Source organism: Crassostrea angulata, unplaced genomic scaffold (genome assembly GCF_025612915.1).
Source record: "Crassostrea angulata isolate pt1a10 unplaced genomic scaffold, ASM2561291v2 HiC_scaffold_65, whole genome shotgun sequence".
Lineage (NCBI taxonomy): Eukaryota > Metazoa > Mollusca > Bivalvia > Ostreida > Ostreidae > Magallana > Magallana angulata.
Genome location: NW_026441620.1, coordinates 34,562 through 60,782, shown reverse-complemented (window position 1 = coordinate 60,782; position 26,221 = coordinate 34,562). Strand labels below are relative to the sequence as shown.

The window sequence follows — 26,221 nt, the reverse complement described above, 5'->3', positions numbered from 1 at the left end:
TCATATATTTTTCTTAAGCACGTGACGGGTGTATTCTAACACGGTAAATAATCTATAAAAATCGCATCGGTACAAGTGAATAATGACATTAAATCAAAAATATTTTTATGAAAAATCCTTCGATAAGTAATGTATTTTGCAGTTCTTGCTGGGGGTTCATATAAATATTTCGTTTATTTGAAATATTGTCAAAACATTTCGCACCGCCATCGAAATTAGGCACATTTTTACCTTTTAGGCTCGATTTACACAAAATCGGGTCAATCGGTAGGTTTTTTATATGCACATACATATCACCATTCATTAGATTACACGTAGCAGGGGTAGTCTCAAAACCATTAGTTTATGAATAGTTATTTACCTATTACGAAGCTTTAAAACTGTTGATTTTTTTATACTCCATATCAGTGATATTGAATTTAATATCACTAGTATTTACAACAGTGTCTATGTAAAGGAATGAAGCGGTTTTATTATGCACAATGAATATCACTTATTACGTTACGATGCATTCCCTAAGAACGATCGAAAGGAATGCAGATCGTGACGTCAAAGTTAACTATGACGTCATATCTTATGAAGTACAGACAAGTGACTTTTACATATCGCTGTGAAATTAATCGGGCAGCCTTAACATAGCCGCGTAGCCAAGGGATGCATGTCTTCGGAACTCTGTGACTAGAATTTCATCAGTTCCCATTCAGCAAAAATACCTTTAATTCACTCTTTATCAGACCAATCACCAATTTCTGAAGGAAATTACTAGTCAAAACCTGTAAAATTCTCTACATACTGGGTTTTATGAGATTTTGACCCTTTCATATTTTGCTTATTTTTCATGATTTTTCAGCTTTTTAGATCTCCCCCAGTTAATTCCCTGCAGAGGGTGGACCTTCCGTACCGCGTGCATGTTGCACTATCACAGTTTACAATGTCCCGTCCACCTACTTTTCGTGTTATTTTACCTACCGTCTGTAACTTGCAATTTCACTGTGTAAAGTCAACACAACAGTCATAGCCGCAGGTTTCGCATTTTATTTCTGATTCTCATGTAACTAACATATGGGGCCTACATATTACATATCAATTTCAACACGAGAAACCCCTCTAATTAATGATAATCATTAAAAATCATTTCATGAATTTTAGCAACACTCATAATCCTTAAAGTACAGAAACTTTAAATTTTACAATTAAAAATATTGAGGGGTACTTAAACCGAAACTGTCCTTTGCTACCCGAGAATAAAGATTTAATTAAAAAAGATGAAACAGTTAAAAAAAACACATATCACACGTTTTATAATACATTTATTTCATTTACAATTGTCTATTCCTTGTAAAAATATAGAAACAGTACTTACCTCTGCAACCTGTTCCCGTTCTTGTGTAACCGTCTTTACATGTACATTGTCCGTTTCTGCATATCTCTCCATCTCTAAAACAAGCGTCGTTATCTTTTTTGGAAGCCGCACCTGTCCCCAAACCAATTATCCTTGCAGTGACACTCCCCTTTGTCACCAAACGAATCCGTGTTGTCACGATTACACTTTACCATTTTTTCACAATTAGCTCCGTAGTACCATGGACTGCAGCCAACTGTAGCGCAAACAAAATTTGCCCTAAATAGTGTTGGCAATTGAGCATTAAAAGAAAATGGAATTTTACTAATAGTTACCACAAGATTTAGCTGTAATGATAATGTCGTCTATCATTATAGGAGAACTCCTGCTCGAATATCCAATGAAATAAATCTACAAAAAATCCATAGCAAATTATTTTTAAAACAGCGATTTTATTTTTGTTTGAACGGGTAAGGATGTAAAAAGTATTTAATTTTTCTGATGCAAAGATGCTCAGATGAAGAACATTTTGATACAAACTAAATTTGGTGTGGGGTTGGTCTTTGACAAAATTATCTTATTTTACTTCACCAAAATGTTAAAATGAAAAAAAAAAAAATGACAATAACAAACTGTCGTCAACCATCTCAAAAATAGTAATAAGTCTATTCAGTAAATCAGAGTTGTTAGTATGAACTGACTGTTTAACACAATTACTTCAATAAACATTTTTTCTATTCCATTTTGGGTTTTCAATAAAAGAAAAACATATTACAATCGTGTTATGTAACTTTTTAATCAGTTAATTAGTGATTTTGTTAATTGTACAAAGATTTGTATTCATGAATATTTGTACCACATTTATATTAATGTACCTTCATATTGAACGAAGCGTTCAGAGGAACACGTGCTGTTGACCACCCCTTCCCTTGGAACAATCTGTTATCCATAAGGTTGTTGTCTTTTACTACCTGAATTCTTAACATTTGCTCTTCTTCATAGTTGATAAAGTATTTCGCCTGTAAACAGCTCTCTCGGTCTAAAAACACGCATTGCATTTTCATTTAAGGAAGGAGTCTTTTCTGGTTTTTGACTTGTCAAACGTAAATTTGATTAAATGTTCATTAATGGATGATGAAAGTAAATTGAAATAGTATATTTTTCTTTCTGTTTTATTATCATACAACTTGGCATAGAAAAAGTAATCATTCTTTAGAATCTAATAAGGACTATATTTTTGGCGTAACATTGGCGTAGGAAAATATCACGTTTCGCAATTCAGAATTGCTGCAGATTAATGAGTCTGTTTTAACATTATAAAAACAATTACATTAATATTGGATTTTTTTTTTACTAATAGGAACTAATGATATGATACGTGGGTTTCAGAATATATTTTAAAATTATGATTTGCCTATCAAATTACATTTTTATAAGCTTTTTAAAGCGCCCATTCTATACATGGAATTTTGTGAAAAAATCACTAAAATCAGTTTTCTCTCTTATTAAATGGTCAATATATTAGTTTTTCTGTCTATTTATATCTTTTTATAAAGTCTTCATTATACATAAAAATCAGAAATATTTTGTTATTGAAAACATAAAAAAATAATCAAAATTTCTTCAAAATTTTAGAAAATTAGGGGAAATGCGGGCTAATCAATATCAATTTTAGTATAAATATGTATTCCAATTTAGTAGTATAAGCTAATAAGCATTCTGATATTCTATGAATCAATTGAAGAATAGAATCTTCAAATCGTAAACAAATGTCTACAGAACTACAAAGAGATAAACTTATTTTTATCATCCTTTAAGTTAAGGAAAAAGGTAGTGACCTTGACCTGACCTTTATGCGAAAACAAAATGGTCAAATTCGATTGAACTGATAGAATCATTTGTAAATATGATCCGTTTGACTGTGTCAAAATGTCATGAAATTCTTATTATAAGAAGTATGTTTGATTACGAGAAGACTCCTTCCTTAAAAGATTGTTGTACATTGTTATGCAAAAAAGTTTATATAAAAATATTTACTGATTACTCACCTACGCTTACATTGTTGACAGAAAACAAAAAGAAACTTTCAGGAGAATAGATCGAGACTTTGGTCATCAGAAAGCGGTTGTTATCAAGATGGTACCCGTCGTCTAAGGATTCATCAACATCCTTTTATGTAAATAAAAATTATATTTATTCAAAACAATTGGTAAAAGAATTGTGAAGTATGTGTATTATTTAATGTTATTGCATAAAACAGAACCTCTGAATATAATGTTACTCAATTCATAAAAAAACTTTTGAGCTCAAAATGATGTGTCAGTTAAAACGTATCGAAGAGGCCTATAGGCCTTGGCGTCCACCTGAAAACCATGGCCCTTAGATTGACCTCGCTGAGAGTTTCTTGTAAGCTTTAATTTTGAATTTAAACAATAAGGCACGACTCCTCCAACAAGTGCCCCATTTTCATTTCGCGTTTGCAAACATCAATCAACAGTCCAAACATTGGGGAGGGGGAGGAGACAAGGCTCAGGAAAATCTGGCATTATTTACACTTTAGCTTCAGGGGCCTAAAATTGTAAGCTTTTGGTCAACCAAAAAAAAAGACCTGCAGGCATTGCATGCTCCATGAAATGTAATATTCAGTTTCATTTAATTTGCTAGCAGGCATACATTACACAGGAAATTAAAGTATATTTCATGATATAAAACATGCAAAGGTTGTTCGGAAATTATTGAGACAACTCGAATGCTTTCCATTTTAAGTGAAAAATTAGGCTGAAAATTTTCAAAAACATTGAAAAAACCCCATCAAATAATTAAACAAAATAACATTTTCAAAAACATTTGATATATTTGTTTACAACCGTGGATAAACAAATCGATGGTCGGAGTACCCGATACGGGCATTAACTCAGAGAAATAAAAAACTTAACTTACAGTTTATGATAAAAAAAAAATCAAATTATAAATGTTCATTTTTATATTTATTGTGACTTCACAAGTGATCGAGTTGAAATACAGATGTGATAAATTTACCAAGGGATATCATCTAATTACGACGGTTCATTCTATTTTGACTTCAAGGCGGTGCAGCAAATACACATCAAATTACTGGAAATCTCGGAAAAAGGTACTTTTCAGATCACCAAGTTGTAAAAACTATACGATGGCAAGGAATAAAAAGCTTAAGTTTATTGTCTTGTTACACAGATTGTTTAACTAAAATTAAGATAAAGGGACTAAATAACAAGTACTTTTTACACCTAACCGATGTCTACAGTTCTAAATTATGTACACAGAATAACTGTACGAGACAATTCACAATAATTTGACTTTTGGTTAGAAAAAATCCGATTATTTGGTAAAATGCCTCTTAAAAATCATTACATTGTATTCATTTTTTTGCCCCAAGAGACCCAAAAGATGATTTATTTTATTTTACTCTCTAAGGCATGTTTTAAAAAATGGTAACAAATGTAGTTTTGTAGTTTTCAAGAGGTCAAAATGTAATGCTGTTAACGAACGACATTCGACACACGACGAACAACGACAGACGAAAACCGATAGCAATAGGTCACCTGAGTGACTCAGGTGACTTAATAAAAACTTGAAAATAATCTTTAAAATAAAATTTGCAGCTGATATTTTAAATATAAATTTGTCAGATTAATCAAGCATGTTTCGAGCCAAAAAACATAAAACAAGAAAGTTAACACAAAACAAAAAATTTGACAGCAATAATCAGTTCTAGTAGGCTAATTAAGAGAGATATTCATTTGTGAATAAAATGCTCTGCAGTTTAAAATTAACAAAGAATTATTCATGCTTAATCTAGGCTGTAAACGTTTCTTAAGCAGATAAAACATATGCAGACCCATATCTAATACATGTATAATGAAAATCAAGGCAAAATATGATTTTTCATCGAAAACAGAAAATATTATAACGTGTACCATGATATAAGGATAACAGATATCAATATACCTCTTTGGTTTCCCAATACATCGGTCCTAGTTCTATATTACATAGTTCTAAACTGTCTTCCATATCGAAACCACAATGATATGTAATGTCATTTAATCCTGCAAAATCGTATCAGAATCAAGCCTTTTTAAATTCAAATATGGTACACATTTGTATATCGAACAATTTAAACTGCGTGCACAGTTTAATTATGGAATTTATGGAAGATCAATAAGTTAACTGAACATAAATATGACATTATTAATTTTGAATGAATACGTAGAAAAAAGAACATCAGAACAACTAAATTTTACAAATGTATTTATAAAGTCTCTTTACATATATCTTTGCCTACATATCTTAAGTATTCACATTTATGATATTGAATCTCTTTGTTTTTATTTTTTACGTCCCCATGCTTTTAAATACAAACCTGAACAGGTAACACCATTACTATAAATTCCATCTTTACACAAACACCGATCAGCATGACAGTAGGAGTACACTGAATGACAATTGTCTAGCAACATTCGACAGTTACATGTTTTTCCACTCCAGCCTGATTGGCATACACATGATCCACTTTTACTATCACAGCTCTCAGAACTTACTCTTTTGCAGTCACATGATTTTTCGCATAATAGTCCATATTTCCATGGTTCACAACCTGGAAGTGAAGGTTAACCAAAATAAATTTTAAATAATTTTGATAAGCGACATTACGCGCTCACTGTGTCAACACCTCAGCATAGCAAAGTTGATACTTACTACAATGTTCTTGGAAAATTTTGAAATCATCCATAGCGATGTCCGATCGAAAATTGTCACCCCTTGTTCCTATTATTTTTATCTGGAGAGACATTTTTTTCATATTTCATTTTGATTTGCTTTCATAGATAGTACATGCTTTTTCAATGATGTGACTTTTGAGTTTTATGAAAAGCATTGTTATTTTGAGGAGGTATATGATTCTAATATTATGCTTGATACATAACTTAAGTTTTTTTTCGAATCGAGTTTCAGAACCTTAATCAAATTAAAGATTTCAAATACTTTTAACTAGGGGGACATGTGTATCTAGGTTCGACGACCTGCATTTTACCTTCTGAGAATCAGGCGGAAGTGATATGTAACCGCGATTCCAGTTTGAGTTTATATGTCCTGTTTTTGACCATCGAATGATTTCTGATCCAGGTTTTTCTTCAATAATGACATCTAAATCTCCCATATTTCTTCCTCTCATGTGAAAATAGAATTGAAAGCAGGTGTGTGTTGCTAAAATTGTGGTCAAGAATCTTTATTAAATAATAATTAAAACAGATTACACAAATGCATAAAAAAACATAAATATTGATTTCATTAGCAATGTTAAAACTATACTAAATTCTTGTTTTTCGAAAGTAAAAATTAACAATTTGACATAGATTTTTTTCTCTTCATACATCACTATATCATATCATATAGTTTCATTACATACATCATTGGAAGAAATACATTGGTTAGTTTCGTTATCAAATTTGTACCGTCATTGGTACACATAATGCTTTTTCCAGGAAGGTCCCTTTGGCCTTAGGTGAGTCAACTCAATGATTGACTTCATTGAATTTATATTAATTTCATGGTGATTGAAAAAATGATATAGCAATATTACTAGCAAACAGAATTTAATATGATTAAAGTGCAAAGACTATGATTCCATTACGGGTAAGCAATTTCTCAAGCTCAATGTCGGTACTTGCTCAGATTTAGGCTCGTAAGAGATATTTCCATCACGCCTTCATCCCCTTCCGACTTGCTTGTGGCTTCTGTATATACATAGTGGATACCTTCTTTGGCTGTATGTGGTCCTGTATCATCACTTGGTGTACCCCCCTGAAAAATGTTGATCTGTTATTTCCTTATTTCGTATATAACGATTAGATTTATTTTTGTGAAGACAAAACAATTATGATTTTTACTGTTAATACTCATAAATTATATAAAATCGATTTCCGATTTCTGTCTTGACAAAGCAAATGTTGATTTATGTAATTAGGTTTTTTTTGTATGTAGGTTTGTGCGTTTCTAACATAATAAATTTATTTCAAAATAGTATAATTAAGCTATCTTTATATATCAAGGCAAGAAAAGTCAGTGAACACGTGACTGATGTTAAAATCGTGGTATTTATATTTTTTAATATACTAATTTGTACACGAACATAGTTTTATACAGTAAAATAATAAAATATCTTTCCTGGGAGACAAGAACCGAGTCATATGATTATATTACAATAGCCATTGCAAAGTCGTAAAATGCTACAATATGTCAATTTCTGTATGATAATATTGTGTTTCAAAATATATGATCATGTTAAAATAAATATTATAATGCACTCATAAAATTACAATTTTTAAGAAGAATAATATAATTTTAAACCCCTGAATTATTACAATGTTATGACAGTTCATATGCAAGAAAATGCGGTAAATTATTATAACTCTGTTTATCATAGATAGAAAGTTACAAAAATAGTCGTTGAGAAGAGTATATGTTTCTTCAATTTTTGAGACAAATAAAAATAAATTAATTGACACGCGTATAATTTTTTTTGATTGCAAAAACACATAAAAGGAAAACAGTATGTTAATAACAAACATACACTATTTCTTTTCCATTTCATGGCACCATAATTATTTATAGAACATGTATCAATGTCGGTTTCAAATGAACAGGAGAACAAAACGAATACTTCATCTGAAAAAAATACACAACATATAACAATACCCAGTCTATTTGACACAGAAAAAAAGAGTCGAGATAAGTTTATTTTTGCAAGCATTTTAGACTCCGTTTTCGGAGGCTATACATGCGTACGTATACAAAATATGGCTCTTTTAATGACGTTGGGCTTAAGATAAGTAAAGTGTTAGTAGACTTCTAATATGTTTATTAATACCCCGCCTATAAAATACTATCGATTGTATTTGTAAAAAAATTGTTTTTATTTGTACTAAATATAGTAATTCATCCCGGAATATAAATAGTCGAAAGATACATAAAAAGTTACATTCATGTTTTTCTTAAAACATTTTTCCTAAAATAAGATAAATGGATAAGTTTTAATTTCTGGAATTGTAATACCATTTTAAATGGTCTGGCATACACATCGATGAGCGTACAAATAAAACAAAACGTCGATTACTAAAAAAAATATCTATGATCAAAAACCCTTTTTTGCATTAAAAATCTATTGATTGTTTAAATTGTTTATAGGCCTAAATTGAATAAAATGTCACTCTAAATATCATAACTTTTAAAATTATCATTTATTTTGAACATCTCAAATTTGGTATGATTACGAAATTAAGGATATATTTTCATCTTAAAAGTCCATCTTCTTAAAAGCCAGCGTACAGTTATAACCAAATGGTATTAATACACCACTAAAACACTCAAAAATGTATTTTAAAACTTTAAAAACAATGTTTGACGTGCTTTGTCCAATTTTAGAGAATTTGTTAGAACTCTAAGCATAACTCACAGTTTCTTTATATAACTAACGCGATTTTGCCCCCAAAGCAAAATTGAGCAAAATACTTTGTTTTTCGATTTACCTTTTTACCTTTTTTTTTTTTTTACCGAGTACCAGTTAGAATGACAGCAATGATAACAACATTCAAATGTATATGTAAGACTTTAAAAACTAACCAAACGATTATATAAAAGATGTCTATTCATAAAGCAAACAAGATTTTCTCACGTGACCATCCACGTTCATATCCCGCTGAACATTTTAACTTGCAATTTATTTCTTTAATAATAAAAACTAAACGTAAGAAGAATGAATAATCGCGGTCATTTTAGACAATATTATTCTCCTTAATATGTTAAAAAAGCTTTGTGTCCAGATACAATAAAAACAAACAAATATTCTATCGAAGTTTTCACTTAAAAATATGGTTTAAAATAGCCCAAAATATAATATTTAAATTCAAAGTCCTTTGGAATTTATCAACCAGCCGGTGATTTTGAAATTTAAATTGAAATAAATGCAACATTCTACCAGAGCAGTTAGAGGCTGTCGTGAAGAGCCCGTCAATACACAAACAGTCGTCACCATCACAATACGAGTTTTTTCCACATTTAGATCCTCCCCCGCACGTGCACCTTACACCTGTCCATCCAGGCTTGCATATGCAGTCTCCTGTGTCCTTATCGCATGACAAAGACTTACTTTTATCGCAAACACAACTTCTTTCACACTGGTCTCCAAATTTGAAAGACGAACAGTCTAGAAGATAATGTTTATATGATTATCTTGTTTAAGTAAAATAAACTCTTGTATTTTTAGAGTTTATATAACGTCGTTCAAAGAGCAACTGAAATATATAATAGCATTAAATGATTTATTGTTGACATTGACGTGTCACTAACTGCCGTCAGGTGAACATACCAATTAAATAACGCGTTTTAGCGCGTTGTGATAATTTGTCTGCAAACCTGACGGTAGTTATTGACTCCACGACGTCGAAAAATACAATTAATGCTTATATTTACATTCCCTTATTGATGAAATCAACTATTTTTATTAAAATAAATCGGTATAAATTACTGATCACGGAGGGAGTAAATTAGTAACAGCGAGAACAGCTGTTTTCTAGAACCGATTTACACGTGTTAACAAATAGACTGTTGAGATGAGAATGAAAATATAATCCATGAAAATTGAATCTTTAAATTTTTGTTTTAAATAATAAAATCATTTTTATTGTTAATTGTAGAAAATGGTGCTTTAACAAAATGAATAAAATATATTTTTAAACCAATAGCATAGAAATCAATGTTTAAGAACTACTTATAAGAATTACATGTAAATTGATACATGTTCGCAGTGATAAGGTTGTTGCATTTAGATGCATTAAAATATTACATAATTAAATGAAAAAAAAAACACAGAAGAATGTAAATTTAAACTTTTAAGTAATATAAAGGGTTTATTTTGGTTATATCTATCGTATGGATATAAAAAAAATCACTACTATACCATCTGTTAAATATATTTGATAAGTATTTTTACCTAAAATTTATCAACGGTAAAAAATGCCACCATAAGTATTTATAGAATAGGAAATAATTTGAATCATTCAAAAAGAGGTTTTCCTATTCTTGTGTGATTGTTTTCGCTACATTGATTTGCAAAAAGCTTTTAAAATGAAATCAGCACTATTTGGAATCAGCTGATTAAAATTCAATTGCTTTATTAAACAAAAACATGCACAAGTATGTAATCGTAACTAAATTAAAGATGAAAATACCGTTTGAACAAACAATGCCCACATCCTGAGAATGAATGCAACCACCCGGATGTTCTGTTTTACTACATACATGGATTGACGGTTCAGTTCCACTACATCTAAGGTTACTCATAAGAATCGGTCCAATTCCTCGTCCGAAATATGCGCCGGCTTTTACTGCAATTTCTCTTCTATAAAAGGTGTGTAAGCTTACTATTTATATAAGTTTTTCAAGCTTTCGAAAAACTTTGCAAACAATGAACAAATTTTGATCAGAACAGTTTACTTCAGCCTTTAGCTCAGGTGACCTAGCATAATATCTATGAAATCCAAGTTCAGAAAATGACTAGTTTTCACTTTTTTGTGAAAGATTTGAGCACAGTCTTTAAAAAGTGTTTAGATATCAAAGCAATTAACTTTTCTGGTAGTATAATGACTTGGAAAAACCATCGAAAAGATTTTACTGTAAACAATTGACTTTTTTTATAAGGATGTTCATTTTAATTCGTAAGATAATTAATATCGTAAGAGTAACTGACGTTATATAAAAAAAACATTGAATAGGATACTAGAAAACTTACAAGTAAATAAAATACATGTAACAAATAATTTATGGGAATTCTTTGAATCCGATTTTACCAAATGTTCTTATTGACTACCCATACACATATACAAATGATTGGGGAGGGGGGGGGGATACATGTAAGAGGAAACTATATTTCTGCGTTGCTTGCGTTTATCTTACTAAAGTTTAAACCCTGGAATTATATTTTAAGACAAAAAATACTCCATAAAAAATTAAAACTGGAGTGTAAAAAATGACTTCAAATTAATTTTCAAAACCTTTAACTTTGTTTAACTGTCCTCATACTTGGTGTTATGAGTATAGAAACAAACATTGAAGGCAAGAATCAACCCAACGTAAATATCGAAAAGCGCATGTGTGTATTGTATTAAAGGTCCATATTTATTAGGTTATCGGTTTTTTGGGGGGAGGTGGCATATTACGGTGTTTGGTCCATATTAATTTTACGGATAAACATGGTTATATCCGTTTGTTTGATTCGTTAGTATATAGATTTAAAATGCTTATCGGATTTTTGAACAGCAGAGATATTAATCAACAGATGTATATATTATCATTAGATTTTACACATTTCTAAACAATCATACGCCATTGATGTCCACTTGAATGCCTTCTCAATAGTAGAAATAAGTGCGTGAAAATTCTTACGAGAAAAAGCACGGGTTTTGAACATTGTAGCGTTATAAGACACATGCTGTGTTAATTCATACAAACATGTAATAAGACACGAATTAGACTCGTAGCTTCTTATATAAGTAGACACAGTTTTTTGTAGTTTCTCCAGACCCAACAATTATTACATTATGAATACATTCCTATGTATGCAGAGTGTAAATCATTTATGTGTAGATTCTTACGTGGGTAATCCAAGCTCTTTACAAGCGACTTTTGCATCGCTTTCATCAAATCCATTATCACAAACTGTACCCCATGATCCACGTCCATTTAACTTCACTTCCAATCGACCCTCTGTTTCGTCTGAACCGTCTACCAATCGAATGTTACTTGATTTGTTGACTGTAAAATGAAGACTTATGTTTTTTAGTATATATCTTATATTTGTTCTTTAAAGAAATACATCATACCCAAAAAAAACCTACCACATTTAACCCCTGCATCGTTTTCATGACTACACGATAACTTTTCGAAAGGGCAAGTGAGTAAATCTGTTTCATCTCCTACGCAATTTACTTTACTTATGTAGTTTGGACCGACACCTTTTCCAAATTCAGCATCTGAGACAGCAATACCATACCTTTGAAAAAATTATATCAATTTCACAAACAATAACACACACACACACCCACACACACACACACACACACACACACACACACACACACATATATATATATATATATATATATATATACTTAAATAAATAAAACAGAATGCGACAGTCCAAATTAAATAAATTGTTTACTGTTAGCGCTTTCAGTAAACAATTTATTTAATTTGGACTGTCGCATTCTGTTTTATTTATTTAAGTATTTTTGCTGTACCAAGGCTTTATTTATCTACATATATATATATATATATATATATATATATATATATATATATATATATATATATATATATATATATATATATATATATATATATAATTTGAAAAATGAAAGACAACACAGAGTACAATGTTAGCGCTTTCATTCAATCTTCAGACGTTTTTAAAATAACAATTACGTTACATATACACATACACAGTAAAACTTGGTTATAGCGAATTCACTATATACATGTTTTCTTTAACCAGACTATAATTTTTACTAATTGAGGCTTTGAATAACAATATATTTCTTTGATACCTATAATGATCGGATTGTGAGTCGAAAAATTTATATGAAAATAAATTAATTCAAAGTACTTTGTTAAATAGTTGTGAAAACTTTATTAAACTGAAAGAAATTCGATATGAAAGTGTTACATTTCGTTATTATTAACTTCTACGGGACTCAAAATCAGTTCGCTATATTTATGTAAATTCGGACATGTCATGTCATTCCAAAAATTTAATATATACCATTATATGTGATGGTTGCAACAAATTTTATATCGGCGAAACTGGGACAACATTAAGAACAAGAATCCGGGTGCATAAACAGCAAATTAAAGACCCAGAGTACCGGAAAATAAAACTCAGCGAGCACATCGATGTATGCGGAGGCGGGCAATTTAAAGTGTTTCCATTTTATAAACTTTTTACAGAGAGTGCAACGGAAATAAGAGAAAAAGAAAAACATTTTATTCAAACTTTAAAACCTTGCCTCAACAGACTGCTATAATTTAACTTTTTTATGTATTGTGTATATATTTCATTGAATTACCCTATAGATTACGCGGAAATATCCCTCTACTACGTTAACTTTAACTATGACGTCATTGTATTGTAGACGTCACCAAGTAACGTAATTGTTATTTTAAAAACGTCTGAAGATTGAATGAAAGCGCTAACGTTTTACTCTGTGTTGTCTTTCGTTTTTCAAATTTTATATATATATATATATATATATATATATATATATATATATATATATATATATATATATATAGATTATCAGTTGATTTACGTGTACACTGATTTTCACATGGAGTATCGGGTCCAATCAAAAGATAAGTAAATAAATGAAAACCTCTACTACCATCAATAATTTCAGATACATATTTTTTATGCTATCTCAAAACTTGAATCAAAGATGAGCATTATTGATCACATGAACAATATGAATCTTGGGTCACTAAAGTATTGATGTTAGTAATAACTGTACAGTGCTTACTTCCCAAGTCCAAGTTGCTTGCAGACGACAGTAGCATCATAATTGTCCCATTTACTGTCACAGATAGTTGACCAGACACCATTTGTGACCACTTCAATTCTTCCCATCGATGTAGTATTTCCATTTACCAACCGAATATCTAAAAAATCAGACAATAAGACAAATATGAGACAATTAAATACTATATTAATAATAATAATAATAATAATATAATTTATATATTAATAAATAACATTATATTAATGAAATATTAACTGACATATTAACACATGCTTACAGTGTGGACAGGGTTGCCCGTTGTCTTCACAGTGACACGCTTCTCCAGTGAAACCTTGTTTACAGTGGCAGGTTCCGTTGTTTTTATCGCAGAACTCGGTGTTTAACCGTACACAAGCGCAGTTGTCACAACTTGAGCCGAATGTCCAGTTTGCACAATCTTTTTCTACAATTAAAACGATATTTGAATGTATATATATATATATATATATATATATATATATATATATATATATATATATATATATATATATATATATATATATATATATATATGCTAAAACTGTAGCACAACTGGTTTAAGACTTATTTCATACTGATACACAAGATTTAGATGAACGTCAGTTTGGATATAATCAGGATAATACAGGTATGGGTATTTTGTTTCATTAGCAAGTGTTATAAGGTAAGCAGGCATACATTTTCGTGGCGTGATCGGCCTTTTCTCTGTCAGTGTATACAAATATGCAAAATTGTAATACTACCCCGAATATTATGAAAATTAAATTTGGCATATATCAAAAGCATACGACCTAAACTAATTGAAAGTGCTGTTAGAACCCTGTGTTTTGCTGATGTAAAAAAAAATACATAGTATTTTAAACGAAAATGAAGAAGTCGAGGGGGGTTCCGAAAATAATGACACTACCTTTATGTATTTATTTTATGCGATTAACAATAGGATTCTAGCAGTAATATTAATAATCATGAACTAATCGCCGATCAAATTATTGTATCATACATGCAAATGAACTTCGGGGTAGTGCAACACTTTCTGATTTTTTGTGAAGGTAAAAAGGCTATCTAATTTTAACTGTCACGTGATACCATGGCGTTAAAGATCGACTCGATTCCAAAGTAGAAAAATAACATCATGGCGAACGCGTTCACTTGATATCAATAGTCAGCACTGATTTTATTAATAAAAAAAAAATTTAAATTGATCATAATATCGACAATTATTCAACTCGGACTTGCTTTAACCTACATGCGTACTCTAAAATAGATGTTAACCTCGTCAGAGGCGGAACAACCATGGTCGTAGATGCCCTTGGGGTGTGTTAATCGAAATCAGGGAATCCCAGCTCAATAATCTAGTGTATGTTGCCCTTCACTAAGATGACATGTTCCTACGTAACGACTTTTTGCAGAAAAATGAAGTACAATTGAACTTTATCAAAGGAGAATTCAACGTCGGTGCTAGACAGACCTAAATGCCCATGTTTAATTGAAACTCTCCCTCAGTGCAAGATTTCTCGGTACGTCGCGTGCGTTTACCTCCATTTTCAGTGTGTTGCTTGATTGTGAAATAACTGGCAAGATGTCTCATTTTTTAAGCCCATAGATGAATTTCCTGTAGGGTTAATTCCTTCAAGGCCATTCAACAATTCCAGGGGCAAGTCGGGCGGGCTGTGAACCTCACGCAGAAGGAACACTTTTTTCGGCAGGGCTAGCTTTTAGCAACTGCGACGCCTGCGACCGAAACATTGATTCCGGACGCGTTTGTGAGACATGTTGGAAAGAAGGTTTCTTCCGAAGTACCCCCACACACAGGGGCGAAGCCCGTTTCAACATTTATTTCAATGTAACCATAAATAAAGAGAGGGGTCACCAGTTTATTTTTACTCCGACATCTTACATCAAAGCTTGCGTTTGATGTAAGATTTTAAAAGATTAGTGCGAATGTTTTTCGACTTGTTGCAATACTGCTGCTGTCATAGGCAAAATCCCATCGTGAGCCCTGGACCGGTAAATGCAAAATACATGCATATTGCAAGTGTTTTAAAAATTAATTGATTTATTAGGCTTTTGAAGGGAGATGGTAGTTTTTTATCTGGGTAAGAGTTCGACCCCTTTCTTCATTTATGGTTACATTGAAATTAATGTTTAAACGGGCTTGGCCCCTGTGCCCCCACACATCAAGAGGTAATTCAACGATATCCAGGTATAATATTCCGCCTGAAGTGTGCGATAAGGCCGTGCAACTCATAGCACAGCATTCGGATAATCGCTGCTACACTACTAGCTCAGAAAACTCCTGTCTGTCATTTATGCTCTTTTTCTTTAAAGCAAATACTATTTTAATGGTTATGTTCCTAAATCTAAAACTGGGGGAAAAAGGTTATTTGATATTTTTTTTAATCTTTACAAAATAATTTGTTAAAGACCGCTTCAGAATTTTTGCCGTTTCGTTTTCTACTTCACCATTTAATAAATCCGCTTTCAGTCGACAAAGGTGAATGAGCTAAAAAGGACATTGTATGCAGGTATACAGAATGCATTTTTGACAAATAACAAATATACCATCCTGACACTCATATCCGTGCCATCCGGGGTTACACCCAGTATCACAAGAACCATCGAATCTGTTACAACCATTACACGTGTCGTTACATTCGTGAACACAGTCTGGTCCAAAGAATCCGTGTCGGCAAGCTGAAAGTAATAGATAACGTATAAATTATGATTACATCTGTCACCACATTCCTGTCCAAAGAATTCGTAAGGGCAAGCTAAAGATAATACATAAAGTATGAATCAAAAGCTAGATACATGTAAAATGGTTGCTTGCCATTTCGTCAACTAAAATGTAAGTAAAAGTTGTTGTTTTGTTCTTTCTTAAAATATATTAAATTTCCACTCACATGCTTTACATGTTTCCCCGTCATAACCAATTTCGCATCCCGTTAAACATGACCCATTAGTGTGAGAGCACTGACTTAAGTCACTGCAGTGTCCACATTCTTGATGACACTCAGCACCATATAGTCCTCGACCACACACTATTGGAAAAATGCAATGTTTACTTCCACATTATAAGTTGATCAATATTATGGAAGAGTAACTTAAAATGTATGCAAACCAACATCACTAAACACTTTTCCTAGAAAAATCTTAAAAATGTATACTTGCATGGTGTTAACTTAATAGTAAACAAATACCCCCCCCCAAAAAAAATACTATAACACAGGATAACGTCTTAAAATTTCCGTTCTGAATGATAACACAAAAAGGTTGTTGTAAGCTCGTTTTTTTGTCATTAATCAAAAGCGTTGGCGACAGATCTTGTTTTTTTATTACAAAAAATACTAAAACTTAAGATACTAGGCGCACATTATCCCTATGAATATTTTGTTATCTAAAATACATGTTATATCAAAATAGCTATAATAGCTGTTATATCGCCTTAAATTGTCAATTAACTTCATTTTTCTCTTCTTGTTTTGTGCCTGTTTGTTTTATACATTATCAGTTTGTTTGATTTGAAGGTATTGTATTTTTTAATCATCTTCCCGTACAAATCAGTTTTGTTTCTATGTCGGAGTTTTTGAAAGTCACAGGTTTTGTTATTGTCCTAACATTAAAAATTAGTAACAAATATATTTAGAGACCTGCGCTTGGAAAAAGAAATGATCGTTAAGTATCAATATTGTTAATTTTTTTTTATCCAATGAACAGTAAATCGTTGCACAGAAAGAAACGTCACTAGTCCATTGGTGGCGTTAGGATATAAATCATAGGAACATATACAGTCTGGCATAGCTTGGTTTTCAGTAATGGTGGTGTTCGTTTATCTATAAAAAGATGAAGTTTTTCCGTAACAGGTAAAATTAACGCAATATAAACAACCGTACACATTGTAAATCAGTTACACTGAGACCAAACTGTAGTATCCATGTATAGTCCAAATGTTTAAAACTGTGCAACTGAACATGCATTACCTGATTTACACAGAAAACCTTGATACCCAGGCTTGCAGCCCTGACAAGTGCCCGTTTCTAAGTGACAGTAGCAATTGGTATCTGGACAGGCGTTAGAACAGTTCGGCCCGTAAAACCCTCCAGGACATCCTATAAAGAGTAAAAACAACCAGCACTTAAAACAATTGTAATGGTTTCTTATTCATTTTAAAAACATTTAATTAAAAGAGTATATATATCATGCCGCTAAATATTATCTCAGGTACATCAAAATCACTTTTGACAATGTACAGTGATAAAGTATCACTACACAAATGATTACCAGTTTTTGTTTTTAAAAAAAAAGATGGGGTAAAAAACTATTCCCCAACTATTTTGAATATTAGTTCATATATAAGATTTATGTCTGCAACGTATCTCCCCCCCCCCCCCATTGTCTTTGATATTTTAAACTTTCCATTTCACTCGACTCTAAATCCTATGAGTAATGACTTCATAATCTTGTATTATATTCAGCGCCGTCTAATGGCTGTTTTTCGGTTTTTTTCAATTGTCTGACGTGACAAACATATTACCATTCTCCGACAATCATCAGCTCGTCTATGCCAACGTTTTTATGTCCCTGAATGTGGCTCCTCATTGGACCGCGCGTGCTGCACCTGATTACTGGTTTCCTGTGTAACTACTCCTTTTTAGGGATCTTAGACTCATCTTTAAAGAACGACATCAGCGAAGCTGGCCTCTTGTATCACACACTAGCGCATTATGCTTCCATTTGTGTCTTAAGCGGGAACAAGAGGGCGCAACTCTTGGTTTATCAAATGCAAGTCATGTTGATTGGTTTCTTAACTACTGATGATACAGGGGATTTGATAAAAGCGCATGCATGTGTTCGTATCAGTACTACAACAATCCTGCATTCTATTGCAAAATACAAGTGAGTTTAAATACGCCCTCATATTAGACGTAATCTTAGACTCTTATCATTACAACGCAAGTGTCACTGGACGCAGTATTGCTGCTCCAAAACAGCATTGATATTATATTGAAATATTTGCATATCCATTGCTCTTCCCCACTGTAAGTCCATACGGAGGAGCTGCGATTATTTCTCTATAATCGCAATTGCTCTGTCTGTATACTATGACATCATACAGGTGTGACGTCATTTACTTTTCCATGACGTTAAAGATTTAAACCACTATACAATTCATCATGTGTTTTTCTCCAACTCCATAAAATTGATATATTTAATTAAAAATGATGTTTTATAATACCATTTTAAAGGAATGACTTTTATAACATATCATTGATTCTGTTAACAAATCTATGTGAAAAAAAAAAGATACATTACAGTCAGAATGTTTATTTTTGATGCAATAGCTAAATGTCAAGGTCTAGGCTAATACAGGGTTTTTGTGAGTGGTGAAATGCAAATATAAGTAATAAACAACGATAATTTAGAGAACATGGAGTTATGAATAGCAACTGCTCTGCTGGCATATTTTCCATGATGCGCTAGCGCGCATCATGGAATATGCCAACAGAGCAATTGCTATTCATAACGCCATGTTCACTTAATAACGTTGTTTATTTCTTAAATATGTACACCCACAACATAAGTATTCAAGGTTGAATTCAAGGAATAAGGAACACTCACCATACACCTCCACTTCACAGAGGTTACTGTTAACATCTGTAGAGTACCCTCTAGGGTAGGTAACTCCTGGTCGTCTCTCGTTGTAGTAGATAACGTACTGTCCATGTACAGGACAGGTGGTGGTGAAGACAGCAGGTATGGTGAGTGCTGTAAAGTTATCGTCTTTGTAACACAGTGTTCCCTGTAGTCTGTCTGTTGTGTTGGAGACGTACACCGAGAATCCAAGGAAGTAATTTGATACACCAGTATAAAAGTCTACAAAAGGAATCACGATCAAAGATGAACTGATGAAAGAAGCTGGTTGATTGAACAATATCCTTATTGCTATTAGGAGTCGTTATTTAAAAAAAAGGATAAAGCACGATCTGTAAATAAAACTAAAAAAATATTATTGTAATGGGATTCTTTTGGAGTTGTGTGTAGGTAGTAAAAAAAGGATAAGCAGTGGATTAAACAAAACGTTTGCATGTATTTAGTCTTTGATATTTGCATCGTCAATATATTCATGTCTTTTCGATCGCCTTAGCATTTATTTCTTTCCGTTAAAGTGATTTTTTTATATATGCTCAACATTTATTGTAGAAAAAGTTCTACATGTATAACACACCGTTTATTCGTAAAACGAATTTTTCAATGATAACCTTCAAAGATCCGAAATTACATAGGAGATTGAAGTTTGTGTTTTAAATAATGAAGATCTTCCGTTTCCAACGGAAGACCTTATAGTTTTCGTAAGATTTCTTATTATAATTAAGGTCTTCCGTTGCCAACGGAAGACCTTATTTTTTTCGTTCGGTTTCTTTTTAAGGTCTTCCGTTTCCAACGGAAGACTTTATTTTTTTCGTACTGTTAATTATAATTTTTTCCCCAAATGTTGTGCACGCGATTTTTCGAAAACTACTCAACCGATCTCAACAATTTTTTTCACAGATGATGGGACATTATCTGAATTTTATATGTTTCTGAATTTTTTGTCGTTGTCACTTCCGGTCAAAATTTACGGTAGATTTTGTAATTTTTTACGACCAATTTTGTGCAGAGGTGATCTCAGAAACTATTACATATATGACTTTGAATTTTTCAGGATAGGTAGACCATGGTTTAAAGTTGTGCACTATACAGTTGTTTTGCACCAGTGGCGCTATTCCTTGGAGCTCGATTAGGCACGAAAATGGGGTACATATTTTGAATCAAAATTTTCATACGTTTTGATCAGTATCTTTTTATCGGTTGATATTTTGTTAAGACATATAGAACAAAAGTAGTAGAGAATCAAAAGTTCTATCCAACAAAATCAAGAAAAGCGGGCTGGCCTCTTTTATTTAGGGACCAAGAAACTCGTAAAGACTATCACGAATAACTTCTAAACGATAAATATGTTGTTATGCATTCTAGAATAAAAATTGTTGATCGCTACAATATCTGTTTGAAAAAGTCATCGACAGGCCCATGTTTGACGTAATTAGGGATTTTTATTTATTATCTTAAAATTTGGGGGGGGGGGGGTGTTAATTTTCATGTCGTATCAACTTTTCATAGTATCATTTAGATTAATAAAAAAAAAAAATCGGACGGAAGACCTACCTGTACTCGTAACAAGGTCGTATTATTAAGGTCTTCCGTTTCCAACGGAAGACCTTATTGTTTTCGTTCGGTTTCTTTTTCCCTATTATTATTAAGGTCTTCCGTCTTCAGGTTTTGTTTCTTTTTCACTTTTCTTCTTTGTTATTAGGTCTTCCGTTTCCAACTGAAGACCTTATAGTTTTCGTACAGTTTCTTATTATTTTTTTTCCACAAATTTTGTGCACGCAATTTCTTGGAAACTATCCAACCGCTTTACACAATTTTTTTCAAAGATTGTAGAAAGTGATCTGAATTTATTTTGTTTTTAATATTTTTGCCATCGTCACTTCCGGTACCGATTTATTGCTGATTTTGTCACTTTTTCGACCAATTTTGTGCACACTTCATCTCGAAAACTATCAGAGATATGAATATGAAATTTTCAGGAGAGGTAGATCATAGTCAGAAGTTGTGCCTATTTTTTTTGTTTTACGCCATTGGCGCCGTTCTTAAGAGCTCACTATGGCTCGAAAATTGGGTACGATTTTTGTTCCCCTTCTTTGTACACACGATTTCTCAGAGATTGCCTGATAGATTTTTTTGAAATTTTTAGGAGTGATAGAAATAAATTATATCCCAAGTATCTAATTTTTAATTTTTTCAAAGTTCATTTCCTGTCGTCCGTTTCCTGTCTTGCGACAAAAAGCTTGTGACATTGAGATCTGAAAAAAGGTAAGGACTTGAGCATTCATACTTTGTAGGATTATAAAATATAGTTGTAGATGTCTTGAGACTATTTTGTTTTGTTCGTCATAATATTAATAATAACTTTAATTTTTTTTTTTAATTTTGCATTTAATTTGTTTCATATAGAATTGAAATATAAGTAATAATCCTTACATACGTGATGTATCCGATGTTAAATAAAAACAAAAAACTCGACTTCCGGTGAGATATCTCAAATATCTCAGAAAGCGTTTTTTAAATAAATGTTTCACCCACGAAATCTCAGAAAGTCAAGTGATCAATACAGGAAACTTAAATAGATAATAGACATTCGATAGAAAATGCGTTTAATCGCTTTCATTTTGTCAACCGTCACTTCCGGTCCTCACCGGAAGGGTTAAAACAAATCAAGCTGTTTGAAAATTTAACTCTTTTTCTTTGACAATTTTAGTTCAATTAATAAACAATAAAGTACAAGTATCTAATGTTAAAAAAATACTAAGTTTTTATTTTCACTGAGCATTTCCGTTTGTTCGTTTCCTGTCAAGAGACAAAAACACAATGACTTCACGAGATCTAAAAAACGGTGATCACTTGAACAACCAAACTTTATGGGATGATAGCCCTAAGTATGTATCCATGCTTACATTATTTTGTTTGAATCGTCGTCACTTCTGGTCGTCACCGGAAGCACTTGAAAATATTTTTTCCTTATTTTTTTATTACATGGAATGAATACCGGTATATCATTACACGAATTTATATAAGTTAAATAAGCAAACATATTCTTGAAATTTTATATATGTTGAATAACCATATTCTACTTCCGGTGAGTTATATCAAATATCTCAGGTACCTATCCTTTCTACAAATTTGACACCCACAAGATTTTAGTCACTGTACGTGATTGAGACACGAACATTAATGAATGATAGACAATTGATTGAAGATGTGTTTAACGGGTTTCTTTTGTCAACCGTCACTTCCGGTACTCACGAAAAGATTTCATACAATTCATGTTTTTAACAAGTTTAACTGATTGTCTTTGGCGTTTCATCTAGGATAATAAACAGTGATGTACACTAGGCAAATGTACAAAAAAAACCTAGCTTTTATTTTTTTCATTAATCACTTCCGTTCGTCCGTTTCCGGTCTCGAGACAAAAAACCTAGTTTCACCAGGATCTCAGATTTGGCAGAGAGTATAGATATTTCAATTTATCACATAAAACAAAATCGGACGGAAGACCTACTCGTTACTCGTAACGAGATCTAGTTACTATTCTTTTTTTTTTCTTACCTATTTTGTGCAGACGATTTCTCGGGGACGGCTCAGTCGATTTCGCTCAAATATTTTTTTATCTAAAGCTGATAGGTTTTTGTCAATTTTTGAAAATACATTTCCGGTCGGAAGTTATCGTCCGTTAACGATTTTAAAAAGTCAATTTTTCTGTCAGGTTTCTCAAAAACGAGAAAAGATACAGGGCTGAAATTTTCAGCGATGATAGATCTACCGTTTTTCTGGTGCACCTCGGTCAAAGAAATGCCAGCCATCACTTCCGGTCGTCACCAGAAGGAAATTTGAAAAATCGAATTTTTCGACTTTTTCATTTTTTAATATTTTTTTTGGAAATTTTTACACTTTATAGTGACCCTCTTACCAATTCATGTAATTTGTTTAAAAATCGATCAAGGCACTCTCGAGAAATTAAGCGTCAAAGTTCTGAAGCGAGAGTTCGAGTAGCTCAGTCGATAGAGTCGTGGACATGGCCCAGGCGACAAAGGTTCGAGCCCCGAGTGCCGATTTTTTTCCCCTCCTTTTGTGCTTAGATCCGATTTTTTATCTTTAAAATGATGGATTCTGTTTTTCCGTTTTTAGTTTGTAAAAGAAGTTACAATTATGACACTTTTCCCCGTATTTGCGTATTGAGATCCATAGCTATGTATTCATACTGAAATAAAGTTAACAAATTGAAAAATATAAATAGTTAACTCTCTAAAACAACGCTTATACATTGTTCTAACATATGTATTTTATTTAGAAATTGTGTAATATGTCATATTTAGAATTTAATATTCTCCGTTTAATATAGAAGTCACCGAACGACCACCCCCTTCCCTCCATTCATCAAATCATTTAGTTTTTCTGGCCTGATTTTACTTGATCCTTGATCTTTGACCTTCAATTTCAAATTAGTACCATTCTAGATTACTGTACTAATTACAAGACTGATTCGTTCATTATTAACAAAGTAATGAATTTTTGGCATTTGAGTTTCAATTTTCGAGTTTGACATGTACTGTAGAAAAAAATTCTCACTCCCGAACCCTTCACTCAATCCTAATTAAAATTCATGAAAATAAACCACGGACCCCATTCTTATTGTCTGTCAAATATGCAGCGGATTGAACAATTAAGAAGAAATTGCTGAGATCAAACGGTGCTTATTGCCTATACGCGAAAATAGAATTTACACAATACACGCACCGACCCCCCCCCCCCCCCCCCCCCCGTTTCCTATTCACAAAATCATTTTGTTTTTCTGGCCTGATTTTACTGGATCTTTCATCTTGAACCTTTATTTTCAACCTAGTACCATTCTAGATTACTAGACCAATTTGTTTATTTTTAAGAGAGTTATGATTTTTAGGGCATTTAAGTTTCGATTGGCGTGCTTGATATGTACTGTAGAAAAAATTCTAACTCCCGGTCCCTTCACTCAGTCCTAATGAAATTTTGTGTAAATGTACCTCGGACCCCATTCTTATTGTCTGCCAAATATGGAGCGGATTGAACAATTAAGAAGAAATTGCTGAGATCAACCGGCGAGTATAGCCTGTACGGGTACTTAAAATTTACACAGTACAAGGGATGTAAGCAGCCGCGTATTATTCCTGTTGCATGTATATTTCTTGTTTTCCATTTAGTCTGTATCTACGATAGCGTGTGAACTACTTATGAATGCTAGAACTGTAGAAGTTACTGTCAGCAAATTTTTACCGAATATATTTACGTGTTACTGATTTCGTTATTTCTACATTTATTAAGATTTTATCAATCATGTTGAAATAAAACAGTCGAACATAGTAGTAAACGACACAAAAAAAAATCTCAACACTAAAATACATGTGCAAAATGCATCAGTCATTGTTTTAGGACTTTACTTCCCCTAATAATTATTGTTGTTAACCGAATCCGAGATCCCCACCTCAAAATTCTACTTTCGATTTATTTACGCCAAAATCAAGCTCGGGTCATTTCACCCCCCTCCAGACACAAACACGCATCAATATTTCAAATGTCGTCGCACTGTTACCGAACCTGAGTAGTAAGACATCTCACACGTTGTTTTTCATCTCATACAAAAATTCAGCTCCTGTCCCGGGCGGAAACCCCCCAAATTCAAAGAGAAATTCGGGAATTATTTCGCGTCAGCCATGTTTCGACACCTGCAAAGGCCTCGCCGGAGCCAAGATTTCTTCTTTCTATTTCTTTCTCTCCATTTTTTTTTTTTGATTTTTAACTAAAATATTCAACATAAAGGGGTTGTTGGACTGTAGTACAAGTTGAAAAACACTCTTCCAGTGAGATTTAAGCAAAAAACAGTCTTTCATTATTAGGGTCTTCCGCTGAACTCTATTAATCTATTGTTTCTTGTTCACCTTTCTTCTTTGTTATTATTAAGGTCTTCCGTTTTCAACGGAATACCTTATTGTTATTGCTTTGTTTCTTTTTCCCTATTCTTGTTAAGGTCTTCCGTTTCCAACGGAAGACCTTATAGTTTTCGTACATTTTCTGGCCCATTTAATTAGGGACCAAGAGACTCGTAAAATCTATTACAAATAACTTGAAAACGATAAATATTTTGTTATGCATTATAGAATCAAAGTTGTTGAACACTACTGTACATTATCGGTTTGAAAAAGTCATCATCAGGCCCATATTTGACGTTATTAGGAATTTGTATTTATTGCCTTATTTTTGTTGGGTGGGGGTGTTAATTTTGAAATTGTATCGATATTTCATGGTATCATTTAAAATAAAAAACAAATCGGACGGAAGACCTACTCGTTACTCGTAACGAGATCGTATCTAGTTATTATTATTTTTTCCCCCAAATTTTGTGCACGAAATTTCTCGAAATCTTTTCGACCGATCTTAACCATTTTTTCACACTAAACTTCATTTTTCTTAATTTTGTCGTAGTCACTTCCGGTACCAAATTGTCGGCCATTTTGTAATTTTTGACAACTCATTTTGTGCAGCTATAAACTCGGAAACCATAAGAGATATGAATATGAAATTTTCAGGATAGACTATAGTTTGAAGTTGTGCAGCATGTAGTTGT

At 32.3% G+C, this 26,221-nt stretch overlaps 1 protein-coding gene and 1 pseudogene across 1 annotated transcript; both read right to left on the bottom strand.

Moving 5' to 3' along the window:
- Window positions 1-6,574, bottom strand: part of LOC128168880 (multiple epidermal growth factor-like domains protein 6) — a 35,676-nt pseudogene extending 29,102 nt beyond the window's left edge.
- A 368-nt stretch (window positions 6,575-6,942) lies between these two features.
- Window positions 6,943-25,210, bottom strand: LOC128168879 (cell death abnormality protein 1-like). The gene is made up of 13 exons (XM_052835028.1): window positions 25,195-25,210; window positions 19,585-19,881; window positions 17,946-18,074; window positions 16,869-17,006; window positions 16,528-16,659; window positions 14,225-14,389; window positions 13,948-14,086; window positions 12,271-12,425; window positions 12,028-12,187; window positions 10,606-10,775; window positions 9,354-9,581; window positions 7,950-8,044; window positions 6,943-7,180 (listed from the first exon to the last, which is right to left on the bottom strand). The coding sequence occupies exons 1-13, from the start codon at window positions 25,208-25,210 to the stop codon at window positions 7,031-7,033; spliced, it is 1,974 nt and encodes a 657-aa protein (XP_052690988.1). The 3' UTR covers window positions 6,943-7,030.
- Between the last annotated feature and the right edge of the window lie 1,011 nt (window positions 25,211-26,221).